The sequence below is a fragment of the Aptenodytes forsteri genome, unplaced genomic scaffold, assembly GCF_000699145.1.
Source record: "Aptenodytes forsteri isolate BGI_AS27 unplaced genomic scaffold, ASM69914v1 Scaffold282, whole genome shotgun sequence".
Classification (NCBI taxonomy): domain Eukaryota; kingdom Metazoa; phylum Chordata; class Aves; order Sphenisciformes; family Spheniscidae; genus Aptenodytes; species Aptenodytes forsteri.
In genome coordinates this window covers 248,843-266,568 of record NW_008794089.1, presented here as the reverse complement: position 1 = coordinate 266,568, position 17,726 = coordinate 248,843, and the positions used below count along the sequence as shown (strand labels likewise).

The following is a 17,726-nucleotide window of genomic DNA, read 5'->3' as shown; positions in this document are numbered from 1 at the left end:
GAGGCCACAGATACACAGTAGTTTCTGATAAGGACACTACAAAAAAAATCTGTAGTGGACACAACTGATATTTCACATGCTTGGGTTTTTTCCCCCCTCTATAAAGATTTTCCTAACACAATTACCTCTAATCAAATTCTCTGACTCATATCTCATTGATGAGAAACACCTTCTAAATAAATTAATACAATACAAAATATAACAAGATACCAGTTGTTCAGTCTGAACAACTGAACAAACTTTTGATTGGACAGAGTACTCAAACATCTTGGGACATCACTTTGTGAAGGTTTTCAGAACCGCAATGAAGTTAATAGAATTAGAGCAATTTATAGCAGAGGAGATGGTATCTTTACTTCCAGACCATGTCTTTTACTATATTTAGGTTTTTCAGTTTGAATGTTAAAAGGAGTTAGGATTCATTACCAAATTCACTCCCACATATCTTAAGATCATGACTTTAATTTGACAGAAATAAAAGAAACTGACAAACATATATTATATACCCTGAGCAGGTACCTTATACATAACACCCCTTCTATTGTACAAAGAATATAGTTTTATATGAGTAAGCACCTTGTAGTTGCAGTTCCATAAAATTATTTTGACAGATGTACTCTCTTAAAAGAGGTTACAAAATTTTGGCCTCCCATTCTCCTCTTAAAAAGGTGGTCAGGGTTCACTGCAAGACATGATCACAATGGCACTAGGTACCCCTATCCTGACTTTGCAATACCCACAAGGACTCTACTCCTGGACAAGAAAGTCATCCTATCTATTAGAAAGCTTTGCTTAGTGTTTAATTGGAATCTTTTTTGCTGAAATTTTAACAGTTACTTCTTGTCCCATGTATCACAAACAGATTATTCTCTTTTCTTTACAAGAACTTTTACTTATGGGAAGGCTGTTATCCACAAACCTATTCTCATTACATGCTTACTTTGCAGTAACATCTACAACTTCCAATAAAAAAAGTTTTCTCTACAAGACAATTTGCAGATCAGTGGGTTTCAGCCAACACTGACATAAACACTGGGATACAGAATGCTTTTAATGTTCAAGTACATGGAAAAGTACCAGATACTGCCACCATTTTGGTTTCTAAAAATGACAAAATACAGGCTATTTTTCAATAGTTTGTGTCTTCTACACCCAAAACTGTTTTCCTTTTCTTTGTTAGCTACTGACAAAGTGTTTTATTTTATCGCAGTATTTTAAAAACAGAAGTAACGAAGACCATATGCTTACTGGGAAACATTTTCAGGTCAACACCAGCTACTTCCAGTCTTCCTACCAATCTAAGACCCCCCACAGAAAATACCATGAATGGGCACAAAGACACTCTTCTACACCCAAAACTGTTTTCCTTTTCTTTGTTAGCTACTGACAAAGTGTTTTATTTTATCGCAGTATTTTAAAAACAGAAGTAACGAAGACCATATGCTTACTGGGAAACATTTTCAGGTCAACACCAGCTACTTCCAGTCTTCCTACCAATCTAAGACCCCCCACAGAAAATACCATGAATGGGCACAAAGACACTGGATCTTTGCACCATTTAATTAAGTCATATTCATTTATTTGGTGAAATCTCAAAACCTCACCATTTTAAACAGTAAAACAAAAAAATAATCCCACAATCTTCATATGAAATAAGTCCATAAGGCAAGGAAAAAAGATTAATAAAACAACATAAAGCAGATAAGAAGGCTACAAGACAGGAGATTCCCTGAAAAATATTTCCTTTGGAAACCAGCAGAGAAATCTTTAGTAATAAAAATCAAATGTTTGGTGATCTTTTCTTGGGTCTTCTCTTTCGAATATTAGAGCTCAAACACAATAAATACTGCTTTACAAAAGCCTACTGCAAGGCTTCGGAAGCTGCCTAAAATCTTCCAGCTTTATTTCTGTTAACTTAGCTAGGCACCAGTCCAAGTATAATAGCTACTGAAAAATAAACATTAAACCATCAGTAAGTGTCTCCACAATTGTACTGTGTTGCTATGCTGTTCATATCCAGGATTTCAGTGCCTAATCTGGTTTCATTCACTGTAAACTAACCCAGTGTCAAATCTTACAACTCACAGGCTCTCTGTCTGCTATGGTATTCTTCATTAGGACAGAGTCCAAAATCCTGACGTTTCAGATTTTATACAAAATACTGCTATTTAGATGAAAGAACAAGTAATGAGCATGAAGTCATAAGAAAAATATTACTTCCATGCACAGCTGAAAGTCAATACTTAATTTTAAAGCAAGGAAGAATTATGACTTGTTCATTAAACTTTGTATATGCTTCATATTGAACAACGAATGGGAACACAGTGCTGCAGAATAGCACTCATTTTCAACTGTTTCTTATTCCTAAACTCACAGTATTTTGGACATTCAGGCTATGTGTGACTGAAGAAATAATAGTGGAAAAAACGGCAAAGCCCTCCTGCTAGGATGCTTAATGCCAGTGCAAAAGGCTAGCTCAATCACTTACAGAAAAAAAGAAAAAAGCACTCTAGCTGCTGCTGGTGTGCTGATGACAGGAGCAGCACAAACTCAAAAGATTTAGTGTCACTCAGCTAAAAAGCCCACCTTCCTGGAGGTGCACAGCAGACCTGAATCATGCAAGGATATCAATCCTACCAACAGAGAAGGGGTCCTTTCAGCTCCCATCTGTTTCTCAGCAACCTTTGTTTCAACACACCTCCTTTCAGCTTCCACTCTTTTCATATTAGTTTCGGATTACTGATACATTTTGGAAGTTTGGTCTGTGTCAATGCCAGAGCCCTTTAGTACTCTAGAGGTTCTGGCAAAGCACTGCAAATATAGGGCAAATATAGCTTTCCGGACCAAATTACACTTCATACTAGAATGTAAAACCATTTACAGAGACACACCTCTGAGCAGACCAATTTTACCAGCAAAAGAAAAGTTTTGTCAATATAACAACATATTTGCTAATGGCTTCTGCCAAAACAGCTAAACCGGTCAGTGTTCACACCTCTTCACATTCCTGACCAGCACAGCTGTGCTGACAGAAGCCTGTTGTGTAGAAAACAGCCTCATGCTCAGTTCCAAAAAGTTGGTCAACCAGCTGAATTTTACAGAAGCCTCCTCTTTTGAAGAGGCCTGTTTGGGATCCCAGTATGCTAATTTTGCAAGCAGCAGAGAAAAACATATAAACCCACCAGCAACATAAATTTAAGTAGGAAAATTATCCTTTGATTCTGCATCTTGACAGAGCATAACTACGTTAATCCTGTACAAAGAGGTATCTTTAAAGTTTGTTTTTATTCTGAAACACCCTAAAAATGCACCTTTGTGATACTTATATTTCAATCACTCCTGAACTGAATACATGCTTTTTGTGTATAATACAGGTTAAAAAATACTGTTGCCATCACCACTAGAAAAACTTGAAGACTCCAAAAGTCAAGTCCATTTTGCTTCTCCTCCAATTAAGAGCTACCCAGCTGAATAGCTCTGCAACACACCTCTGCCAAACCTTGCTGGTTCACATTTTACTCTGTGACCTTTTGGAAACTCATGTTCTCCAAATGGGTTGTAAAGGTGTATTTAAGGAGATTTAGTCCTGCAGTTAGTATTTGGACAACAGTTCTATTGATAACAGTCTGGAGGGACCGAAAGCACAGCAAATCTGTCCATGCACTGTCTGAGCTGTGCTAATGGGTGTAAAAGTTTAGCTGGTGTCTGAAAAGCATAGAGTAGCTCAGGAATATGAAAACAAATGCACTAGATCACTCAAGGCCCAGGTAGCTACATATTCTGTCTCTAAGAATGGAGAAAAACAGATGCCAATACGAACAGGATAAGCCTATCTAATATTTTTCTTGAGTACTCTCCCAGCTTCCAACAGTTTGCAGCTGACAGTCTTCCTGAATAAGTAGATATGGTTTTAAGTGGGCTTTGTTTTGGTTTGGGGGTTTTTTTGGTTGTTTTTGTTGGTTTGGTTTTCTTTTTTTTTTTTTAAACATAGTCCATCTTTAGAACATGACAGAATTGAGAGGTAAAATTATGTGACACTTCCCAAATCAACTGTTTAGGGGTAAGACACACAGAAAACCTTTGCAAGTTTCAGGTGCTTGGACTAAGCAGACACTTTCAACTTACTTAATTACAACAGAAACAAGAACGAACAAAAAAAAAAAATCTGTGAGGATTTTGAACAACATTACAATATTTTAACAAGCAATCCCAAATGTGAACAATAAAGATGAAGTAATTCAAAGTAATCCCATTATTTGCCATCTGTTTGCAAGTCTGATTAACAGTGGAGTCATTGTTTCCCAGTCTTCCTCAGAATGATTAGGATTTTTTTTTTTTCAGTAAAAGTAAAAATTATCACAAAACAGCCTAACTCCGTATTAAGAAAAAACACCAAATACGTCACTAAACCCAGTATGGAAAAAAAAAAAATACTGGGTCTAACACACTCACATAATGTTTTTCATTTGTGTCCAGAAAAGCAAAAGAGGTAAACACCTGTTTGCAGATGGATCACCTATGATACAAAACAGACAGCAGGAAAGATTTAGGAGATCTTCATAAGCAGCAGAAATGAAGATCAAGTTCCTTGTACAGCATCAGAAGGAACCCCCTGCTTGTGTATCTGTGCTTCAATAGGATATTAATTGGCACCACAGGCTGGGAAAAGAAATTAAAAGCTCCCACTGGTCCTCATCATTTACTTCTGAATAAAGCAGTCAACTGCTGGAAGGTTATAACAATATTTGCTTTATTTTATATATAAATAACATTTACAAAAATTAAGTTCCATGTGGTTAGGATTGCCATTTATACTCCATACACTAAGTATTTTACTCTAGGAAGAAATACTGGCCACAAAGTGCCAATCCTAAGGCAGCAGAGACTGTTCTGGAATGGGTCTCGTGCCAAGCAAAAGGAGGTCTGGGGGCTTTACAGGTGACTTTCTACAAGATAGAGTGAAGCAGAGGCACAACACTATCTTAACATTTACTGCCAAAATGAAGCAAGTCCTTAAAACATGACAGTCCCTAAATACGTAAGGGCAATTTTCAGAAACCTCAGCTATAGTACCATCTCCCTTTAAATCAATGGATATCTCTTTTCAGAGTCTCCTTCCTGAAGTTTTGCATCTACACAAATCATCTTTTGGTCCTAAAGTACTGAGATTACACTGACAGCACATACTGCTACACCACGATAAATGACTCAATCAGTTAGGCCACAAAAGCAATGCAGCTATAATCCCTAGGGCCAACTTACCATGCTGGTTTAGATATAGCTCCAGTTTTTTTCCTACACAACATTATCAAATGATGTAAATCTATCCTGACTAGCCTCAAAAACTCACTTTTGTACAAGGAAAGAAGTTACATAAACAGATCAAAGTTGTTCTCTCGGGGAATTTACCAGCAGAACTATGTACCACATAAGACCACCACTGATACATCAATGCACCACCGTGGTGATCGATTGCTTTATTCTTCAAAACAAGAAGAATTGTTTCTTCATTCACAGAAACAAGTGATTTTTTCCTAAATTATAATGAAAAAAGTACTTTTTTTACATCATCGAAGTAGTATTTGGACATCTGCATTTCTGCCAATTAATTTCCGCACATAAGCAAATTCTTTGCCTTTTTACGTTAAAGTTTTCTGGTTTGATGGCTCAGCCAAAACGAAAACTTGACACAACTCAAATGACATATGACTACAAGTTTTTCAGTGTGAGGTAGAAATCTGTTTAGATGTCTAGGAAAAAATCAGGTATCTTGGACTCATGAGATAATACAAAACTCTACTTCTTCCATATTAAGTTTTTTCCAAATATTAATTTGTAGAAATTCTGCTTGCAAACACAGTAGAATACAAATAGAGATTATCACATCAGATTCTTTAGCTACTTTATGGTGAATGCAAGAAGGAATGATAGTTTGAAAAACTGTCCTACTCCCTGGCAGCATAGGGAGAACTAGCTCCTTGGCTTTGATTTACATCAAGCAAACTTCCAATCATAACTTTTTGTTTAACTGCTTTATGAGACTATTGCCCTATAATATTTAACCCTTGTGCTTTAGAAATTAAAACTGTTGCAAATTCTTGCAGAAATTCATATTTAGAATTAATAGTCTTAAAAGCATGAGTACATTTGATTATGTATTGATGGCCACCTCAGATATCAGAGTAATTACATGTGAGAAGCATAATAACCTCTTAAAGCTCCTGCTGCATGCCATAAAGCTAGTTCTTTACTGCAAAAGGAACCAGTTACCAATCTGTGCAAACATGTAGTTTCCACTGAGAATTACAAAGCAGCACATCAGCGCAGAACAGAAAAGTACCGAAGTATTCAATTAATCTCTCTCTGTATCTAAAAACTGCAAGGTCATACTGTAGCTTACCCCCCTCAAAATCAGACCATCATTGAATTTGATTATTAAGTTTCTTTCACATATTGATCCTGAGGTGTACAACAAACAACTGACACCACTTAGTTCGGTATTTGAAGAAGTCAGTAGTTATCTGCTGGCTTGTTCCAAACCCCCTGAGTGAATATCTTAATAATTGTGCCTGTTCTCCTGATCTATATAATTGTCTACTCCTTCATTTTTAATTCTACTAGCATCTTGCTCTTAAGAACATAAGGCAGCAAACTCTGCAGAATATTAAAAGGCAAAATTTTCTCTGCAACGCACTACCAATTTTAAATATCCAGTCTTCCGGCTTCACGGGATGCCTTTATTTACTACTCTTGAGAAAGAAAATGGCTAATAGTATATCTGTATCATTTATTATTTTGTATGCTGCTCTTGTATTCCCAATTACTTAACTCTCTGAAAACCAAAGACAATCCACGTCTCTGTCATGTCTGAACTCTTATTATTTTATTTACTAGCTCCCAAAATTTTTCTTAGGATTTTCTTTTCTTAATACTCTCATTCTTTGAATACCAAGTAGCATTTTGGCTACTTCTACACATTAAGCAAGGATTATTTTTTTTATGCTTTCACATACTACCAGGATCTTCATTTAAGAACTACTATGTGAAAATGTACAGAATGCTTTAGGAAAAGATGGTTAGATGCCCACAGTAGTTCCTTCTGATCACAGCAGTGTTTGTTTTTTTTTTTTTTTTAAGAAGAAAAAATGAGGTTTCCAAGCTACATTTCATTTGCAATGTTTTTCACCTATAGATTGTTCTCTCAACTCTCTTCAGTTGTCCACATAACTTTTGAAATATGGTACCCAGAAGCAGACTTAGCCTTCCAACTGAGACCTTACCAATGTGGAGCAGGGCAGAGAAACAGTCATTTAGGCCATATTTGTCTTTATATAATCCAGTATGATACTAGTCTTTCATCTAACAATATGACATCATTGACTTATGTTCAACTTCGATCATGCCACACCATTACCACCAAGCCTTCCAAGAACCCTTCTCTAACCTATACTATATTAAAAGGACTTGATTATTTCTGATTAAGCACAGTACATTGGACTTGCTCCAACCTTTAATTCTACCCTTGCTCTTTTATTTGTGTAAATAATTTGGTCGAGGTCATTTTGAATTCTAATCCTGCTGTATAAATTTACTCCCTTTCAGCTTTGTGGGCCTTCAGAGCTACATGGAGCTCTCAGGCCATTAAAGTGCAGCTTTTATACCAGGACTTCATCACTGCCCATGCCTCTGGGAATGCTCTAAATCCCTGGCTTCAGGAAGAAAAACCGAGCAGAGTTGCTGAGGCCAGCCCTCCATGACTCTTCTGAGAGTTAGCCACACCCCCAGAAACCATTTTAAAGGAGAGCATGAGGCTGTAAAGAAAGTGATGTCTTCTACCTGTAAATCAGCTCCAGATTCTTCCTGCCCCTCAACTCTAAAACCCACAACAAATACCCTGTAGCTCATGATCACATGAGGACTTTGGGCTCATCCACATTCTATTCCATCACCTATTTTGAGCAAAAAAATACCCAGCATCATCAGTTCTGAGGTAATGCCTTCCATGTCAATCATGAAATACCAACAGTTATTCTTTATATAATATGAGAGCTGAGATATCAGGGAGTTTCTGATCACTTTTGAACCAATTTTTTAATTATTTCTTGTACACCACATTTCCCTACCTTGTCTATGAAAGCATTACTCAAAAGTGTCAAAAACTTTACTACAGTCAAAATATATAGCACAAGGTTTATTACCCTGTTATAGATAGGTAATTATATTGTACCAACAATGATTTGTGTCTCCACGAATCCACAATCTGCTACTCAACTCCTCAAAAACTGTTCTCATAGACTACTTTATCTCTAGACCCTGATTACTAACTTCTCTGAACTGCCCACTCACAGACAACTTCAAAGTATCAAAAAAAATGACAGATCAAGTCTTTAATCCGTCCATCTTCCAACTGCATAATGCAAAAACTAACAGATTTGAGAGGCTTGATTTTCTTTTCCAATGCTGGAAGGCTCTATTTTTATCAAATCAAACTCAGGTAGAAGCTTCATATTTTTTCCCCTCCAAATGCTTTATTCAATCACTGTCAGCACTTAAGTTCATGCCTCAAGGCTTGCAAACCTGTGATTTTTGTGTTTATTTAAGAGAGGTATAATGTTCACAGTTTTCCAGACCTGCCTCCTTGTTCTTAAACCACATTAAGAAGTACTGGAAGCACGACACCCAGTTCGTTCTGACAATGCTTCTTTTGACATATCAGTCTCTGACAGTGCAGTATCTTCTATTACTAGAAAACAATAGAGCTGTTGAAAATTTCTCTATGAACATCTTTTACTGAAGACTGGTACCAAGACACCAATGTTCTTTTTTTGCAGTTTCCCGTTTCCTTAATTACCTCATTCTCCAAATTGTTCCTGCTTTTAATATATTTAAAAGATTGTTGTAACTCTTTAAATTCTGAGTTAATTCTCCTAATTTCCATTTCATTCTGCACATCATCCTGCTTGCATTGGCTTTTTGGCCTATTTGGCTCAACCAGCCTACGCATTTTGCTATGCAGGCTTTTTTTGCCTTTTTTTTTTCCCCTTCCAATTTGTTGTGCCTAGTTTTAGGGTCATTTTGCCTTTTTGTAATTATAAAAAAAAAAATCCTACTTTTAGTAATTTTGGGTCACAAACTTTAATAACTTTTGAACAAATTAATAATCAAGACCATTTCTATAGTTGCTATTTAGTGACAACTGCAACCATTGCTTGAGCCAGCTTCTGAATACAACTTAGTTTCCTACTTGTATGCTATCAATAAATAATTTACAGCATCAAGAAACTATTTTGCCAAATGATATCATATTATGAAATAAACACCATTTTTTTAAGAGGAAGCTATCATTTTGTTGGCAGGTAATCTATCAATTTGTACCAGGTAATTATATCCAGACTATAACCATCTAGAAACCACCAGAACATCAGTCGTCAGGGGAAGGAGTGGGCACGAAGACACAGACACTCCAAGTTATCTGTAATTTTATAGGCCAGAATCATTTGGTAAGAGGGAGTCTACAAACTGTGCGTAATCCAAGGCAATTCCACATCTTACCACAGTTAGTTCACAAATTAGAGGATTTGAAGAACACTTTGGCTAGCCTTTACCCAGCAAAACACACTGCGGTTGGCTTTTCTTTCCTGTTGTGAAAATACTAGAAGCAAAGTAGGATATGCATCAAAACTATAACATTACATCTTCTCATGAGAAACTGCTACAAATTATCAGTACAAAACAAGATGTACTGGGAAGTACCAAATGCTGGTTTTTTTGAGTTAATAATAACTTTTACGTAGAGGGGTGGAGTGAAGAACTGTTTTCCTTCTCATAGATTCATCAGAATCACTCAAGAGACACATAAGATTTATTTACTATTTTTGAAGAAAAGTGTTCATTTATGGATCTTAAGGACTTTATGTACATTAAATAAAAGCTACATATACAACAATTCCAGATTCAGACCCATATGAAACTCAGGTGACACACAACACTTCTATAAAACTTTTGCCATTCTTTCCACCTAATTTTTGCCTTTTTACAAAAATGCTGTTTGCCAACAAACAAATTAACAGTTTAGTACAGTCAAAGTGTTTGTAAATTCAGAGTTAAGACTAAGTTCTTTGGGGTAGAGACTGCAAATCCCCAAGAAATGTAATCTGTTACAGTAACACAAAGTTAATAAAAATACCAATCCCAAAAATCTTATCTTTGTAATTTATTTTGGTTGAACTAAGAATATTTCTCAGATTTTCTATGATTATCATTATGTATTCAATTCCTTTCATGCATAAATACACAAAAAAGTCTTTACAGGAGTAAAAGTTATTTAAAAGGCAGAAAACTAAGCATCACATCTATATTTTAAGAATGAAATGACAGAAAATAAAATATTGAAACAAGATTTTGCAATGCCACGAACAACATACAAAGCAACCTGCATGATACAAAGTATTACTTTCTAGAAAAGGAGGAAAGAAAGGAAGGAAACAAAAAAACCTGAGGAACACTATCTTTGGCAAAACCTGTGCACAAGAGAAGAGTAAGCACAATTCACTCAAATTAGCAGAGCAAGGGGATGAGGCAGAGAACCTGAGAGGAGTAGCTTTCATCATTCAAAAGCAAACTACAAAATTCTTTCAAAACTTATTGCCTTCAGAGGCTTTAAGGAAAAAAAAAAGTGCTTTGATTTCAAAACAATGTTGTCCTTTTAAACAGTGCCCCCTCCTGTTCAGAAATAAACTGTGACTTTCTTAGTTGAAGTGCTACACAGACCATAGCGATAGCAACAAATGGTCACTCCCTTGTGACCTGTACATGATTTACTTTAACCAGCCAATTTTCAAAAACTTAAACCAATCTCAACCACAGAACTGTCAAAATATATTTATTTAAACTAGTTCTAAGATTACTCTCATCAGCAAAGCCAACTTGTGAGTGAGAACAGACAATTTGGACCTCGAGAGCACTCAAAGCAGCAGGAACGTTGGGAAATCTGGAAATCCTCGCAACCCTGCAACAGCCACTGCAGGGCTGGATACATTCAATCAGAGCTGTTTGGATAAGAAACTCAGTTTGCTAATCACGACTTCCAAAATGCCATGAAGGAGACAGCATCTGGCTTACCTATGTCTAAACTCTTCACCTACATATGACCCTGGACTTTCTGAAAAATTACACTGTATTTCATTTCACTAACAATTTGCAACAGTCTAAAATTCAGAAAGGGGTAATTCCATACAAACATTATTCCTGTATTTAAGAAAAATTGCTCAATTCTGGATAAGTTATAAAGTAGTGTAACTTCTGACTTCTAAGGAGCATGTCTTCCAGATTTTACATTCTGCTACGATACGTGCCTATTCAGCTGAACCAGTCACCTCCCTATATGTTCCATTAACAAAAAGCATTATATGTAATAGAGTCCAATCTTGATCTTTAAGCTGTATAAGAACGAGAATTTTGAATGTTTTCAGAATTTCTCACAGAACATTTCTGCTGTTCTTAAGCACAAAACCACCGAGGGAAGCAGGTTTGTTTTGCTACTTTAAAAAAAAAAAAAACCAACCCACACCCCCAAACTTGCAGCTGTTTGCTTAAAAACCCAAGAATTTCTGTTCTTTAGAGTAAAGACTTGAAAGAATGGGAGACCTTTTTGTCATGGCTATGCTTTTTTATTACTGCTGTTATTTTTTATTTCCACTAGAAAATCCTCAAATCCAGCTTTAAGGTATCACGGGGGCTGGGAAATATACACTCTCCAAGGAAATATTTGTTAGTGCTTCAAGGCTAAAATCTCCAAAGATTCAGTCCGTGAAGTGCATGCTCCATTGTATCACACATGCCAGCAGTTTGTTCTGACAAATGTATGTACACTGTCCCCACAGACCAACTGAGCATGCTCTAGCCCAGTGTTTATTTATATTTCCTGCTCAAGCTTATTGTGCATGAGGATAGCACACAAAAAACAAGCATGGAAAGAGGGTATCCCCTCTGCTCAATTCCTACTAGCACTGCAACGTAGAAAAGGAGAAACAGAAAAAAGTGAAGGTTACAATGAAGGTTCTTAAGGACTGGAGAACACGATTAGCTAGATAAGGAAGCTGGTAGGAAAATGTGAGCCTGAAGCCAAAGGAGGTAAGGGAAACTGACGTTTGGTGAGGAACTGAACTGGAGAGGGGAAGAGTCTGAACTGGCTGAGCTGGGCAATCATGGCTAGGAAAGAGCAGGGGGAGGGTACAGACCAAGAAGGAAGGGAAATAGATCTGACAAAAAGACCAAGAAGAGGGCACAAAGGCATCATGTACGTGGGAGGCTAAGAACAGAAATGCTAGTCTGTAGGCCACCAGAAGTTAAGAGAAAGGGAGGCTAGCAGGAACCATACAGTACTAGAATTGGGATTGATTAGACTAGATTTCATGGTGATACCGCAACTTAAAGCAAGGAGGCCAAAGGAAATAATAAATGAAAAGTAAGCTGATGACATCTCTATGATATTTTGCCTACCGTCCAGAAGGAGAAAGAAGTTTAATGGAATACATACAGGCATTGTTATATTACAGATGGCACATACGAACTGTTCATGACCACATGACCAATGCAATATACTCTGAAGGCAGCCCAGCCCCATCTGGCTCAACATCAAGCAGTATGAAATAGAAATTCCTATATAACAGGACACACAAGAACAGTATCACAAGGAGCGTGCTCATTCAGCACCTGAACCACTTCAAGGATCTGGCAAATAACCTAATCCATAACTGGGTAATGGCTACTATCACTGTAACCACAAACGCAAAATGCAGCCAGCGGGTGTTGAACCAGCTGGTGACTGGGATAAAAAAATGTTCTAGAAGGTGAGCCCTTAAGAAGAAAAGGCTATCAGTTAGTGCTGACTATCAATTGGCGACTCTGACATCTGAAGACAAATACAAGACCCCTATTTTCACACAAATCTTGTCACAAATAACAGTCTTGAAAAAGTGAAAGCACCACTCCTCCAAAGTGTAACAACCATGATAACAATGATAAGAATGACAACAATTCAAGCACACTCTGGAGTAGCACAAAGGATGGATACAGTACAGTCTAAAGTCAGAAAATTACTTCCCATATTTTTGGATGGCCCCTAAATTTAAAAAAGTTTTAATATCCAATTTGATTTATTTATACTTGCATTCAATAACTGAATGAGACAAAAAATCCAAGAAACTTAAAGACATCTTGATCACAGCTGCTATACAAGTTATGCTGTAGGGTGAAACTGATTCCTTCAAATTACTTGTTTATTGATTGCATTCCATACCTATGAAGTTTAAACTTGAAAGGTAGTATGGTTCCAAAAATAAGAAACCAAAACATTCCAGATGATATCCAGTCTCATTAATGAGTTAACTAAATGGATAAGGGAAGTAGTGTCCAGTAATTATTTGTAATTTATTAAATGAATCAGCTATAATGTCTTCAGCATGTATACTGACTAACAAGAAAAAACAAGAAAATAAAAAAATTAAAGTTGGGAAAAAACTCTGATTCTGACACACTGGACATGTTTATTTCTTGGTTACTTATTTATTATCAAATGTTATGCCAAAATGTCTGTATCTACATATTCTCACATCTAAAACGTAAGACAGTTCATGACAGTCATTAACAATGACCGACGTAATTTTGTCTGTTAACAATAGTTATGATACATAAAATACACCCTTAAAAAAGCATACTCAAAACTGGCTGAGTTAAACAGCATAAATCATTCCAATCCTCTGTTCAAAGACCTCAGAATATAATTCATGTTATATTGTGTATCCATTATCCTCCACAGGACTCGCAAACCAGAAAGGGCTTGAGAACTAACGTATTTCTATTATCTCTTGTACAGCCTGTACACGAGATACCAAATGACGGATGAAATCCCACTGGGAAAACTTTTTTACTGTGAGGGTGATCAGACACTGGAACAGGTTGTCCAGATCAGCTGTGGAAATACTCAAAACCCAGCTGGACAGAGTCCTGGGAAACCTGCTGTAGCTGACCCTGCTTGAGCAGGGGGGGTTAGGCTAGATGGTCTCAAGAGGTCCTTTCCACCTAAACAATTCTATTATTCTTGGATATTCTTGGCTATTATAGCTTGGATATAATTTTTATTCTTTTTCATCAATTATGGGTACAGCAACTAAACAAAAAAAAAAGGCAAAAACCACTTGACAAATTTCAGTTGTGAGATTACATGCACAAGCAAATGTGAAAGACATTGTGGTACCTAGCCACTGACCAACCTAAAAATGTATTTAAACAAAGAGATTCTCAGGAAGCCCTGCATATAATTGCCTTTCTGCTCTTGTCTTATTCAGACATTTGCCACACAAACATGATAAACACATCACAACAGACTAAAAAGCTATTTGGTTCCTATTAAATGACATCAATACCCAGTAACTAAAACGCCAAAGCCATTTATTTTTCAGAAATTCAGAGGCATAACAGGTTTGTAACTAAGATTTTTAAACCAGTCTAAAAATACCTGTAACTTCTGTGTTTTAATTTAACTGTATTTTAACAGTAGACTTCACGTGCACAGATCCTTTAATTTTAGTGCTTGATCAAGATTTTTTGGGGTGTTTTTTGTGGGGTTTTTTTAAGCAATTTTTCAGACTTAAAATTATTTTTACATGTATGCAGTTCCTGATATTCATATGTCTACTTTCTTTTCATTCTTCCCAGCATTTATAAAGTACCTACAATCCTTCTACCATTTCGGTTACCAGGCAATAGACTGTAGCAAAGTAACGTAAAACTTCCATGAACATATAACCGCACAATTCTGAAGAGAGAGATGCTTCAGGGCAGTAAAGAACACTGAGATTACCAGATTGGAAACCTGCAATATGTGAACTGATACAGTAAAACTGTTGGGGGGGGGGGGGGGGGGGGGGGGAGGGAGGGGAGGGAATCAGTTTTCGACTAGTTCAAAGCAAAATCCAAGGAGCCCAGCCCATGCTATTGACTTTGAAGTCAACAGGAACATGCCAGGCTGGCACGGTAATGCCACTGTTGAATAAGATATAAGCTGTTGACATGGTTGCTGCCGCCCAATTTTTCTATACCTGTTTTTGAATTGAACATTCAAACTCACTTAGTCTTTCAATTTATCTTAACTGACATCAAAATAATATACTCCTATATAACCACATGACTTTTACAACAAGTTGACTGGAATAAAGGAAATAATGAACACAAGTAATTGAAATTAAAATACCTGTTATTGAACAGTACACTATGTGAGGAGCAATCTTTTTAATGTCTTCATAACCTAGACCCATTTCAGCCAGTTTCCCAGGGACGTAGTTTTCCACAAAAACATCAGACACTGCTGCAAGCTTTGGAAAAGAAAAGGATGAGTAAGATTTGTTAATGAGCTTCCAAAAGTTCAATAAATTCTTCATGTAAGTTAATTTTAAAATCTCATTAATCAAAATGGCTCCAGTCTTTCTGACAAAAGAAAACTTACAAACCCAGAGAGATTTTTTTTGGCCTGTTAGACTGTGCATCTCTGCAAACTACATATTAGAGATGCTGCATATCTAGAAAGAAGACTGTCAAAATCCTAAAGCGACTAGACAAAACTATAATAGAATTATCTTTTCAGTATCACATCAATTTCCCAAGACTTGACGATAGTTTACAGAACAATCATCACCTTTATATCTGCACTTAGCTTGAGAAAAAGGGGGGAGAAAGAATGCATCTTCATCCTTCGTGCCTTCTCTACCTTAGCAATAATTTTATAAATTGTTTTTCCATTTTAAAAATCATTGATTACAATTACTGTTTCAGAAGCCATATATATCACTTCCTGTATGCAGAAGCAGAATAGGGAGCCCAAAAAATTTATTGGGTTAAAATGAACATCTTAAAGTCACCTCAATTAGAATAGTGCTGTCAAGCTCTGCAATGTGACTTTCTCCATCACATCAAAATGAATGACCTAGTCCAAAAATCTACTGAAGTTAAAGATTAACATATAACCTCGATGGCTTTAAATTACATCTTTTTTTTTCTTATGAAAGTTATAGATAGAGATACATGTTTCAATAAGACTAATACTAATTAAGAACTCCTGAAGCAAGAGAACTACATGTTAAAAGATGTATGCCTTGGGGGAGTTGTAGGTTTTTTTGCTTGGTTGTTTTATTTTCACCAGGAATTTAAGAAACTATTCCCTGACAGGTACACGCGTTTGTGCACACATTTTTAAGCATAACCTAAAACATTTAGTTTCTTAATGCTGTTTGCAGCTGATCAGAGTCACATTCTCTGAAACTACCATGTCACTGTCTGATTAATATATACAGTATATTAGATGAACTTCTATAAACTATTGTCACCATAACAGCAATCACAAGCATTTTTGTTCCAGCATGTAGACTGTTCAGCTGAATTTAAGGCCAAAGAAGCTGCCAAGCCAGCAAGCATTTAACAGAAAAGATAGAAACTGATTCTTATTCGACAAGGCAGCGTACAACTTATGATTGGTTTAATTGGACGCACAGAAGAGACATTAATAACATTTACAGAAACTAAGTTCAGCATACGGCAAAGGTGCATTTTAAAATATGTTATTAAGTATTTTTAAAGTGGCTATGTCAAGAGACTGTAGGACTATAGTAAACGAGAAACAGTCTCCAGGTTCTTAATAAGCATTGCTGGGTTTCAATGTGGACAGCTAGCTGGTTTGTTAATTCATGATTCCATAGAAGTAAACAGAACATAACTTCATGGAAGTTATTAAAAAATAGGCTTTTGTCACAAGAAGGTTCTCAAGAAGATCCAGGTTTCCACAGAGCTAAAGCATTTGCTATTGAAAACAGAAGTAGCTCAGACAGATCTACAGCTGTCCCAATCCTCTGTGCAGGACAGCAGATCAAGCCACCAAAGTAAGGTAAAGGGAACACAATAGGGCCAAGCTGTTTGTTCTTTAATAGTATGCCTTTATGAAAAATAAAGTTAAGGGTTTCTTATTTTCTCTTTAAATCCTCACAGTTCATACATAAATACTTTTCAAACTGGTAATGCTACAGCCTTAGCTTAATTCATTCAAGAGATGAAATCAGTTACAACTTGTGTATTGCTTTCACTGGGATTTTATAATCTATCCAATTTACAGTGATTGTATGGGCTAAAATGGTTTGAGAGTTGTTGTTCATCTTATACTGAAGAACTACCATCTCCTACAAGCCACTGAGGAAGAAAGCGTGACATACGGTACTCTAACAGAAAAAGCACCATACCTCTGGACTTGGCAACATACGTGGGATGACAACAGTGCTAAGTGAGTATACAATGACTTGGGCCCAGTTTAGCAGTGTATATATTCTCAGAGAGAAATGAACATGAGTTTTCAAGACATCCTACAAGTGCTGTGTCAGATCTGCCACTAAAGTTTTCATGACACTTGGAAATAGTCTTTAATGCATAAAGGCAGCAGTCTGTGTATAGTACTTTTTTGATGCTCACTTCTGTGGAAGAAGGGACAGGCAACTCAAGAAGAGTACAGGGATCTCGTTAGGTCGTGCAGAGAGGAAATGAGAAAGGCAAAAGCCCAGCTAGAATGCAATCTGGCCGCTGTCGTTAAAGACAACAAAAAAAGTTTTTACAAATATATTAATGACAAGAAGAGAGCCAAGGAGAATCCCCTTCCTTCATTGGATGCGGGGGGGAACATTGTCACC

General features: G+C 36.6%; 1 protein-coding gene across 1 annotated transcript in view; it reads right to left on the bottom strand.

The window, feature by feature from the left end:
- The window catches only part of SUGCT (succinyl-CoA:glutarate-CoA transferase), a 332,361-nt gene that overhangs the window by 304,337 nt on the left and 10,298 nt on the right, over positions 1-17,726 (bottom strand). Inside the window, exon 5 of the mRNA XM_009274789.2 lies at positions 15,254-15,374. Coding sequence (XP_009273064.1) covers positions 15,254-15,374 — 121 coding nt within the window. The remainder of the gene's footprint in view (positions 1-15,253; positions 15,375-17,726) is intronic.